Source organism: Kogia breviceps, chromosome 1, assembly GCF_026419965.1.
Source record: "Kogia breviceps isolate mKogBre1 chromosome 1, mKogBre1 haplotype 1, whole genome shotgun sequence".
NCBI lineage: Eukaryota > Metazoa > Chordata > Mammalia > Artiodactyla > Physeteridae > Kogia > Kogia breviceps.
The window spans coordinates 50,363,454-50,375,834 of record NC_081310.1 but is presented as its reverse complement, the minus strand read 5'-3'; the positions used below and the strand labels follow the sequence as shown (position 1 = coordinate 50,375,834).

At 36.6% G+C, this 12,381-nt stretch overlaps 1 protein-coding gene across 5 annotated transcripts in view; it reads left to right on the top strand.

Annotated features, from left to right (window-relative positions):
• Positions 1-12,381, top strand: part of DNM3 (dynamin 3) — a 579,215-nt gene that overhangs the window by 539,413 nt on the left and 27,421 nt on the right. For all 5 annotated transcript variants that reach the window (XM_067031599.1, XM_067031590.1, XM_067031586.1 and 2 more), the window contains one exon: positions 5,345-5,509. In XM_067031599.1, coding sequence (XP_066887700.1) covers positions 5,345-5,509 — 165 coding nt within the window. The remainder of the gene's footprint in view (positions 1-5,344; positions 5,510-12,381) is intronic.

Genomic DNA, 12,381 nt, shown 5'->3' with positions numbered 1-12,381 from the left:
CATTCTTTTTTGCCTCAAAGATCAGAGACAAATTACTATTTTTATTTTACATTCCCTTGATGAGGATAATGATAAACAGCTGTCACTTCAGTGCTAAGACAGCAAAGAATCCTATTGCAATCCTATAGTTTAAACAAAGAAAAAAATACATAGTCATACACAGTATTCATACAGAAAAGAGAATGATAGAGAATTTGCTTAAGACTGGAGTTAGAGAAAAGGGAGTATTTGCTCTCTGCAGTTACTCAGTTAAAAGTTCCACATATGTACATTTTCCCCATTCATCTTAGACATACTGGAAGGGGAAATTACTCCTTCTTTCTTTCTAAAAGCAGAAAAGAAATTAAATTTGCATTTTAAACTCTATGAGTCCCCATCATACTCATGGTATTATCAGAGTAGTTAAGATTTTCATGTGACTGAGTGTCTACTAGTATTTCCAAAAACTAAAGAGAATTTCTAATTGTTTTACTGGTTATTCTGGAACGTTTCTTTTTGGTAAATGTTGAGAATTAAACCGTTCAGTGTTCTCCATTCACTCCAATTCTTTGTTTATTATTTGTATCTGATTTCAAAAAGTGAATGCCAATGTCTTTTGCATATTTTTATATGCAGAAATTAAAGCAACGCTAAATGTTAAGAATGGTGTGAAGTGGGGAAATTCAGTGTTTCTATATGAAAATAAGAATGGTGGTATAATTTTCCTGGTGTTTCATTTTCCTAGAGGTTCTTTTAATAAATGCTGTTTATTCTGGTTTTCTCTTTTGGCTCAATCATTTATTTTTTTAACAAATACCAGTATTTAAAATGACATCTTTTTCCTAGAAACTCTTTTTACATTTATTATTTTATCTGTGAAGCTAACTTGATATATTATAGATTTTCCCCTGTTTCATAATACTTCCTGATTTTTTTATACCTAAGGAAAAACAGAAATTGGATTCACATTATATTCATCTTACACTTATTGAAAACGTTTCAGCTCTCAGAGCCTCAGCATGCTCTTAGGTTGACAATAACAATGGTACCCACCTCCTAAGGTTGTGGTGTGGATCTTCTATGTAAAGTGCTTATCACAGTACCTAGAACACAGTAAGTGCTCAATAAATGTTCCTGGGAGAAGTAGTATGTTGATGCTGAAATGCCATCACCCCCTTTTGTTAAATACAACAGCAAAATCCCAGTATGTTTCAGATCAGAGAGACAAACTGAATTGTACTTTATCCATTATGGAGGTTTATATTGCTTTATGTAAAAGATGTTTTCATCACAAAGCTGTAGGTCATGTGTTCTCACTTATATACATAATTTCATCACCATTTTATCATCCTCACTATGATCAAGTAGTAGTGGATCCTAACTCATCAACTTGCAGTTTCTCTCATCTCCAATTTTTGTAACAAGTAGGTACTCTTGGAGATCCTGAAATGCACTGAGGCAGCTTTCTTGATTTAGGTAAACTCTTTTGTAGTGTCAGCTCCTCCTTCTCCTCTTTCTCTGGTGCATCAAGCTCTGTTCTAAGTGCTGAGAAGGGAGAGAGAAACAAGACCCCAGAGTCTAATAGGGGAGAAGCATAAAACTAGGCTGGATAAAATAATAAACAGTAGTACAAGATACAGATGAAGTACAGTACAGGGAGCAGTGGAGGGTCTGAGGGCCATCAGGAGTTTGTCTAGAAGAGGTGATGGTGGAGCTGGGTTTTGAAAGATGAAAGATCTTCACAGATGGGAGGAGGGGATTCCAGGCAAAGGGACTAGCTTGCAGAAAACATGGTGGTATAAAAAAATACAGTTTGCCATTTTTATATGGTTGGAATTGAAAATGTCTTGTGCTCACATTTTTCAAGTTAAATTTCCATAATGTGTGTTGAGAGTCAAGTGGCTCTCTAACTCATTCCATGAATATTCAGAAAGGAAAGAAAGAAACTAAAGTTATTGAGCAGCCACGAGGCCCTTGGCTAGGTTACTTCATATGCATTATCTCATTTAACTTCCACAAGTTTTCCAGAGAAGTGTATTCCCGTTGTAAAGATGGGGAAGCTGAGTCTAAGTTACATTAAATAAGTGAGGTGTGGCCACACAACCACTACATGACAAAGCGTGAATTTGAACCTAAAGCTTTTACTTTCAAATGCAATACCCTTAAAACAACATCACAGTTACCACTGATTCTTAGAATTTGGGCTCAGCATGGAACACAATCTGCAGTGGTTTTTATGCCCTGGAAAGAAGTTTGGGAAAAAATTGGTTTTTCACTGCCATGGCTGACCTTCCCTCTATCACTTTACCACTTTATGGCCTTAGCTTTTTACCTATTTATCCCAGATCCCATTGTGCTTATATTACAAATTAATAATAAAAATAAGGAACTACCTGATTTAATTCTTTCAGGGATCAAAGACCATTTAAAAAGAAATGGTATAGGGAAACAACTATCATTTTTGAATCTTCCAATCCTCTCTCTTGCTGTAGTAGCAGTAATATACCTCAGAAATGTCCTCCACAGTATGGTACTGGCACAAAAACAGAAATATAGATCAGTGGAGCAGGATAGAATGTCCAGAGATAAACCCACGCACATATGGTCACCTTGTTTTTGATAAAGGAGGTAAGAATATACTATGGAGAAAAGACAGCCTCTTCAGTAGGTGGTGCTGGGAAAACTGGACAGCTACATGTAAAAGAATTAAATTAGAACACTCCCTAATACCATACACAAAAATAAACTCAAAATGGATTAAAGACCTAAATGTAAGGCTAGACACTATAAAACTCTTAGAGGAAAACATAGGCAGAACACTCTGACATAAATCACAGCAAGATCCTTTTTGACCCATCTCCTAGAGAAATGGAAATAAAAACAAAGATAAACAAATGGGACCTAATGAAACTTAAATGCTTTTGCACAGCGAAGGAAACCATAAACAAGACCAAAAGACAACCCTCAGAATGGGAGAAAATATTTGCAAATGAAGCAACTGACAAAGGATTAATCTCCAAAATTTACAAGCAGCTCATGCAGCTCAATATCAAGGAAACAAACAACTCAATCCAAAAATGAGCAGAAGACCTAAATAGACATTTCTCCAAAGAAGATATACAGATTGCCAACAAACACATGAAAGAATGCTGAACATCAACTAATCATTAGAGAAATGCAAATCAAAACTACAATGAGGTATCACCTCACACCAGTCAGAATGGCCATCCTCAAAAAATCTACAAACAATAAATGCTGGAGAGGGTGTGGAGAAAAGGGAACACTCTTGCACTGTTGGTGGGAATGTAAATTGATACAGCCACTATGGAGAACAGTATGGAGGTTCCTTAAAAAACTAAAAATAGAACTACCATATGACCCAGCAATCCCACTACTGGGCATATACCCTGAGAGAACCATAATTCAAAAAGAGTCATGAACCACAGTGTTCATTGCAGCTCTATTTACAACAGCCAGGACATGGAAGTAACCTAAGTGTCCATCGACAGATGAATGGATAAAGAAGATGTGGCACATATATACTATGGAATATTACTCAGCCATATAAAGAAACGAAATTGAGTTATATGTAGTGAGGAGGATGGACCTAGAGTCTGTCATACAGAGTGAAGTAAGTCAGAAAGAGAAAAACAAGTATCATATATGAACACATATGTGGAATCTAAAAAAAAAATTGTTCTGAAGAACCTAGGGGCAGGATGCACACATAGAAAATGGACTTGAGGATACGGGGAGGGGGGAGGGTAAGCTGGGGTGAAGTGAGAGAATGGCATGGACATATACACACTACCAAATGTAAAATAGATAGCTAGTGGGAAGCAGCCACATAGCACAGGGAGATCAGCTTGGTGCTCTGTGACCACCTAGAGGGGTGGGATAAGGAGGGTGGGAGGGAGACGCGCGAGGGGGGAGATACAGGGATATATGTATAAGTATAGCTGATTCACTTTGTTATAAAACAGAAACTAACACACCATTGTAAAGCAATTATACTCTAATAAAGATGTTTAAAGAAAAAAAAAAAGAAATGTCCTCCAATTGTCACCCTGAAGTATGGGGCCAGACTCTCAGGATTGGAAAGTGACCATTGTGTTTTAGAGTGAGCACATATTATTTTAATATTTTTAAGGTGTTAGAAGAGTAACAGAAGCCTTTATAAATGTTTAGAACTAACTTCTACCTTTGTTACTGTTGAATTTTGTGGCCTACAAATATGCCTTTCACACATGCATGTTGATCGAAAGTTAACGCTTATTTATAGGTCTCTTTAAGCGATTCAGCACAGTGCTTTGCCGAGAACTGATTGGATGATTAAAAACCCGGCAGATCAAAGTATATGCATTTCCAAAGAAAAGTACTTCATGTCCACATTGGAAGCAATAAATTATTTTCCCCTTTTATTTTTTGCATTCATAATTAAATCTTTCCAAAGCTAGAAAGTGGCCAGACCACTAACAATATTTGTGTCATGTTCTGGGGCTTAGATGGTTCAACCTGACTTGAAATGGAGACCATTTGTTCTAAATTGATTTCAATGCCAAGCCAATAGGTCAGTCCTTAATGATGAAGATGCCATTCCAGCCCAGCCTCTGGTGGATAAGCCAAAATTAATTAACTCAAGTCACATAGTATAGAAAACAGATGCTTCTCTCATGTTGCAGAAATAAATGCTTTGTGTATGGATGTGTTCTGTTTTATTCAAAGAATAACAAGTTAGAAGTTAAAGTTGTAAGTTTTTCACAGTTGAGCCAGCCTTTAGTAGTGATGACAGAAGCATGAATTTATATAACAAATTCCAGCAAGAGCATGGAAAAATGAATCATCCCCTATATCTCTTATTTTGGCTCCAGGCCAGGCCTAGGAGATTTTGTTTTAAATCTGGACTGATCCAAGTGCTGATCCATTCCAGAGCAGACCTAGGAGTTCCAGAACAACACCAAGGTTATTTCTAATCTATAGGATCCCTGGAGACGCCTCCCAGAAGTGTACATCTGCATCATATGTTTGGATTCTGTTCTTTGGCCAGCTTGCAAATGGCTTAAGATTAGATTGTTCTCTGGAGGTATGTTGTTAGGTGCACTGTTTATCTGGTCATCCATCTAAACATTCATTCAGAATTACAATACTTGCTTTTCCTCAATTGTGGCAGGCTAAAGGTAGAATAATAACTGCATGGTTCTGATCTCTTTTCAGAATTAATGGCTGTTTGATAAGATAAAGATGTTACCATCTCGTAGTACAACTCCAAATTCAGTAAACAGAAGCCTTTCGTCTGATAATGTCTGGTATTTTCCTCTTCTGTATAAATGTGAAATAATCCATGTTTGGCTTTCCTTTCTGTTAGACTGAAAATGATGAGAATGGCCAAGCAGAAAACTTTTCCATGGACCCACAGTTGGAGAGGCAAGTGGAGACCATTCGCAACCTCGTAGACTCCTACATGTCTATTATCAACAAATGTATCCGAGACCTAATTCCAAAAACGATAATGCATCTTATGATCAACAATGTAAGTGATTATAAACTGTCTCATTTTAACCTCTAACCCATCCCGGTGTGGAAATTGCTCACATTCTCTTCATCTTCTTTGTGATATTTTATGGATGGTCGAAATACCTATCACCTAGGCTTATCATTTTCCATTACAAGTGGTAAGTGACTGACGAGTGGAAGAGAGCTTAAGAAAGAAAACATAAAACTTCTAGATACAGTACAGTGGTATTCCCTATTGGCTGTCTCCTCTAGAAGGGTGTGAATTTGCTTACAAAAAAGCAGAGCAAAAATACTCTAGTCAGGGTATAAATTACTTGCAAAGCCAGCAATAAAACTAGATACCCTGGCTCCTAGACTTTGAGATTAAAGGCAAAAGATATTTATTCTCTTCTGCATACACACACATACTGAATATTGTAATATGATTATTTTCACCTTCTAAAAACTATGGAATGCTATTTTAACCTGGGAAAGGGCTTTTTGCCCTGTCCGCTTGGCTACAAAGTCAGTTAACCTTTTCTTTTCTAAGGTAAAGATGATAGAGCCACGGATCTCAAAGTGCCTGATAGACTAGCCATCAGTTGATCTATATCGCATAGAATCTCTCCCTTTTCATGGTTATTTTTATAGCAGTCAGAAAATGATACTTAAATTACATGGTCTGGTTTGGTCCTTTTGGTAGCTACGTTGTTAAAGTATAAATAACATCACAATTTGTTTGAGAACTTATCTTTTAGGTAAGATAGGCTATAATGAGGTGTTTTATATCAGGCTTTTCTGACTCTTGAAAAGTGAGACAGCAACGATTTTATTCCTAGTTATCTTCTAAGGACACCTTCTTATTTAAATCAATGATATATTATGAGCATTTGCTTGTAACAAATAAAAATTAGATGGTAAAGTACTGAAAAGAGCCCCACACTAGAATTTAGGAGAAAACTGGATTCTATGCTTGGCTGTGCTACAGACTCTGTTAACCTAAGACAAATCCTTAACTTCTTTCTATCTATTTCCTCCATATGTGAAATATGAATCATAGAAAAAGTACTTGGCTTAGGGATTTGTTCCACAAGATAGTATATGTGGAAGTACAATGAAAAGTATAATTATAAGAAACTAATATGGCTGCCTACTTAAGAATTGTAAATAGCCATTATCCATATATAAAGATTCCTTTCAAAATTCTAAGTATGACAATCCATTTGTTGTTCACGATCTATGAGCTTCTTCACTTTAACAAGCCCCAAACAGTCACGGGAGCAATCTTGTTTTTAACTCACTCTATTTTTGTACACATTTCATTTATTCAAACAAGGTGAGTGGGATGCTTTGAAGCATCAGCAGCAGGTAAGCAATGTATTGCAAATATATTGGAAACTATAAATTATATACTTAAGCTTGGTCAATGGCCTGCTGTGTGACCTGAAGCAAATCATTTGGCCCCTCTGAGTTGAACTCAGTCACTTCTAAAACTACACTAAGAACCCTGAACTACCCCACAGAGTTGTCAGAGAACATCATAAGTGGGACTATATGCCATTTTGAAAAATATAAAGTACTAAGCAAATAGTCTGTTTTTTAAATTACCCTCTTAACTTCACTTAAATGAGTTCAGGTTGTTTTGCCGTGGAATCCAGGCACTTGCTTATTTAAACATTTTCCTGATTAAGTATCATTTATCTTTTCACTGTTTTACTGAGAGTCATTAGTGCTGCCGTCAGTTCAAACGCTGCTCTGCTCTGCACTATATTAAATCATCAGCACAGGAAATAGCACTTCCTGTCTATAGCTGTGAGGAGTGGCTTGACATAAATTAGTTAAAAGGAAAAAAAAACCTGTTGCAGATCTAACCTACTTTCACCTTCTCAAGACACACACACACACACACACACACACACACACACACACACACACACACACACACACACACACACACACACACACGAACGTGAGGGTAATTGCCCTCACTCCTCACTGGTGTGCTCACTTACTTCATGAAATGGCAAAAGCCCCACCTACAGGGTATTATCCATGGAAGTAAAGTTCTGCTAATTGTCTCCAGGGAGACCTCACATAAGAGTCATGAGAAAGAAGACTTCAATTAAGATCTGATCTCCAAGGTCAAACCTTGAAGTAGAGATTAATAGGAATAAGGAGAAAGCAAAAACATTATGTAATGCTGGATTCTTATGAAGTTATGGTTATCTTTGTTTGAATTTAACTTTTCATATCTACCAGAAAATAGTTTTACACATCTAGGATAACTGCTTTTCTTTGGGTATTATTTTATCCACTTTTTTACTATATACGTAAGAGTATATAGTATTGTACATATAATATATATTTTAAATTTATATATGTAATTATGTATATGTAAAAATACAAATCCCTTTTTTAAAATGTACTCATATTCTCATGGCATTTTATTGTACAGAGTGTCGGAGCCCTTTTTGTTCATTCCAGAAGAATTTGTTCATTCCTGTTGAGTACAAGGAACAGAAACACAGTGAACACCCAGCACTGTGTCATGCATATGTGTTGACAATTTTTTTTTATTTAAAGTGAAGAGATCTTCAAGTGAGAGAATTAATCATAGAATCACAACAAGAAAACAAATACTTTGACTCCTTATTCTGAGTTCCATCCACTTAACCCTGCTGTTTCTATAAATGGTTGTGGGTGAGAAAGCTAGCTGTTCCTCCAGAACCAATAAATGCCTAAAACAGGGTCCTCTATTTGTTGACTATCTCTATTGAAAGTGGTGCTGTGGCCTTTCCTCTTTGAAATGGGAGTGACTACTCTGCCTTCTGAAAAAGAATATGTTTCAGCCAACTTTCATAAAGTTCAGAATTTGGTGGGCAGTTTCCTTTGAAAGTTTACATTAAGCGTTCTGCCACTCAAGTCTCCATATGGAATTGTTTAAGAAATTTAAAGCCAGCAATAAATGCCTCCCCTCAGACATACTGTAAGCCTTTGTCTATTGAAATGCAGCAGCTGTTTCATTGCTTAAACATACCAGGTAACAGCAGCACAAAGAAATAGCAAGTTTACGACAGGCGGTTGTTCTAGACAGGCTACAGGCAAAGAAACAGAGTTTTGTTCTGTACATTAAAGAAAACACACATATAATGCCCCACAGCAAGCATATTTTGATGGCCTCTTCTCTGTAGCTCACACCACCAGAAGTTCTCCATCAGAGAATCAAGAAAGTGGATCCAGTTTTATTCAAAAAGTGGCACACAATTCTGTGTTTGAACAGAATAGCCACCTGCTGGGTACTCATGATTTTGTCCAGTTTCTAAATGAAGAAATTGAGGCCCCAAGAGGTTTAAGTGACTGGCCCAGAGGGTTCATTTTACTTGAAAATTTAATTAGGGTTTGTTTGAATATGAAAAACAATGTTTTGTATCTTAACTAGTAAGTAATTTAAAACATTGTTCCTCATATTCAAACAAACCCAGCTAATACAAAATAGAATGTAAAGTTCTTTATGAAACATTTTAAGAACCAAACATGAAACCTAGAGGCATTTCACAATTGGAGCCTGTGACCCTGGACCCTGGAGGTCCATGTTCACTCTCCTTGGCCATTGATGCTTTGGTGGAAAATTAGTAACATGTGCCCTAGTTTCAAAACTTACTGTAACTTTAATGTGTGTGAAGTAGAGTGTTATTTTAAATGTTCATTATTTGAGGGAAAACTACATCTTAAATGCCAGAGCACTGATTTGTTTCCACAGGTCAAGAATTCTGCATCCTGCTCAAGAAACAGATCCTGACTAGGACCCAGAAGCCCCACTCTTGCTTCCCCCTCCCCTAGCACTCCCCACCAAGGGTAACACTCCTGCTTTCTTACACTGTAGATGAGTTCTAACTGTCCTTGAACTTTGGGATCATGCAGTACATACTTTTTTGTGTGTCTATCTTCTTTTCTCGACCTTTTGTGAGTCAAAGGATGTTAGTTTTGTTTTTTTTTTAAAGAAGGAAAACTTCGTTGGTCTTTAGCAAAATGAAATCCCTTGGAAACATAAAGCAGCCTTAAGCGGAAATGAGAGAATTGTGAGATCTCAAAGAATCACAAAATTCTACCCAAGTCCCTCTCTAAAACTAAACAAAATTAAACTTCTCAAGTAACTTTTTATGTGCGTATTCATGTGAATGAGAGTTATCACTGTACCATTCTGTAGTTCCTCCTGTCTCAAAACAAAGAGATTTTAAGGAAATGGTCTCCTTAGTAAACTGAATTGTATGAAAACTCTATAAATGCCTCTTCTATTTGTGAAGGCTTTAAAATGATTGTAGTAATAAAGACAAAGAAAGTTAAAGATCCAAAAATACTGCAGGTTGCTAGAGAAGGGTTAAAGTAAGAAAGAGAGGAAAACATGTGGAACGTTTTTAATGACCTCACATTCCTTTACACTGAGCAGAACGACATGATGCAGTAATGCCTGTTTATCTAGCCTGTAGAGTTTGAACTGGAATGAGGTTTTGTGTGTGAGAATTTTTTGGTGAACCACACAAAGATGTATAGGTTATAAGGTGTTATAATTAAAGGCATAAATATTATTTCAAATCTCACATCCAAGTATAATTAGTTTATGTCATGTTCTGTGAGTTATTTTCTAAATGCTATCATGTAAAAGGGATCCACTTGCCCTCCAATTGTGCAGAATCCTTGGTTTAAATATTTGTACCATTGACATACAAACTGCTCAGAAAGTCCCTTAAGTGTCTGGAAACTCCCCGAAGTCCCCCACCTTTGTTCCAGTTGTAGCATTAGAAAGTGAGTCTAGCAGGAGGAGAAGAGTCTTTCTAGAAGTTTTCTTAAGTGCAAAATAAAATGTTAACTTATGCTTTATGTTGAACTATGTCACTTGATGCCAGCACTGTTGCACTAACTTCCTACCTCTTCATACCTAATGCCGAGTTAGACTATATACTGTAAAAAGAATAGCTTTTGTTGATGGAGCACTGACTAAATGCTAAGCATCATGCTAGGCAATTTATAGTCACTCTTTCACTGAATCCTTGTACCAACTCTTTTTTTTTTTTTTTTTTCCTTCTACCAGCTCTTGAGGCAGCTCCTACCTTTAACCTCATTTTACAGATCAGGAATCTGAAACTCAGAGAGGTTAAGTTATTTGTCCAAGAACAACAAGTGTTAGAGCTAGGACTCAAATTCAGAGCTGTCTGATTCCAAAGAATATGCCCTTAACCACTGTGCTATATTGCCATTTTCTCTCATGCTAAAATTATTCATATTATTTCAGAACATTGCCAAATCTGTTGGATAGTAGGCAACTATCCAATTATCCATCTATGTTACAGTTTTAGTGTGTAACATTTTGATGTGGAAGAGTTGATTCAAGGCAGATCTTTGATCAAAATGCTGAAGCAGGCTCTTACTATTTTATTTCGTGGTTTGTTTGACAGTTGCTTCTTAATTCAGATCTGCTTTAAATCTATTCTTGGAAGGATCTTCTTTTAAATTGTGTTTAATATATTCTAAGTGATACTCCAGGAAGATGTAAAGCTTCAAAAGAGCTTAACCCAACTGATGGTCAATGCCAGGAAACTTGTCTGGTTTTGAGTTTGGAGTTGCATCATCTCTCCAAGTGGATACACACACCTCACAGTGGAAGATTTGTGCAAGCGTGCATGACTCCTTGGGTACCTGCAAGTGTGTTTGGCAGTAAATAAATCTTCAAGGAGGGGAATGAAATATTTCTTAAGCCAAATTTACTATCTTCTCTAAATCTGAGTTTCCTTGACTTCCCCTCACCCAAACCTCAATGCTTGAGGTGGCTTTGTTCTTTTCTTTGTTGCCCTTCACATCCAAACAGCACCAAGTCCTGTTGGTTTTTCCTTTATAATGTCATTTATATCTGTCCATATTTTCTATGCCACTTACTAAATTAAACCCTTATCATCTCATAAATGATCTGCAATGGCCTTCTGACAGATTTCTTTATCTCTACTGCCACACTTGCAAATTATTTTCCAATCACAGCCAGATTGATTTTCCTAAAACTCTCTTTTATTATTTCACTTACTTGTTTTAAAAGCCTTCCATGGCTTCCCATTGCCAAGTGGATAAAGTTCAAACACTTTTCCTTGACATTCAAGGCCTTGACATCTGGCCCAGGGTTATCTGGCCACATTTACCTTCCACAGCTATCACACATAAACCTTCCCTTCCATCAGACAGCTGCCCAAATACGTCTTGCGTATTAGATTGCTTCCACATTTAAATCACTCCTGGTTTACAGACTCTGTGCAGAGAACACTTTTTATTTCACCACAACAAAGCTGTGATTTAGCTGAATTTTCTGATTAGTAGAATTATCTACATGGTTTGATACCTTTAAAAAATAGTGAAGCTATGTGTTTTAGAGTCTTGTCATCTCTGAGTTACAAATGTAACTACAACCCAGGAATTTTGAGCATCTGACAGGTGTTCTGCTGTCTGCTTGAATTAGTAACAATTAAATATACTGGACTTTGGCCTTTCTTAGAGCCATTGACTCTACATAAGCACTAGCTTTCTCATTTAACAGAGAAACTGAAAAATCCAAGTTGCTTTATTTTTCTAGGCTTAAGTTAATTAGCATACTTGTGCACCACACTAAAATAATGATGCTTAAACATAAATTATCTTTTCTAAGCACTCAGAGTGAGGCAGGGGGGTTAATGAAAAGAGCACTGGACTTCAAGTCAGAAGATCTGGGGTTCAACTTAATATTGTGTGACTTTGGTCAAGTTACTTAAACTCTCAAGTCCATTCTTCCTTCATCTGTAAAATTGGGATAATAATGTACATTTCATAAGTATGCAGTGAGAATTTAAATCAGATAACTTGTGAAGGCATATTGGATTTCACTGATTCTCA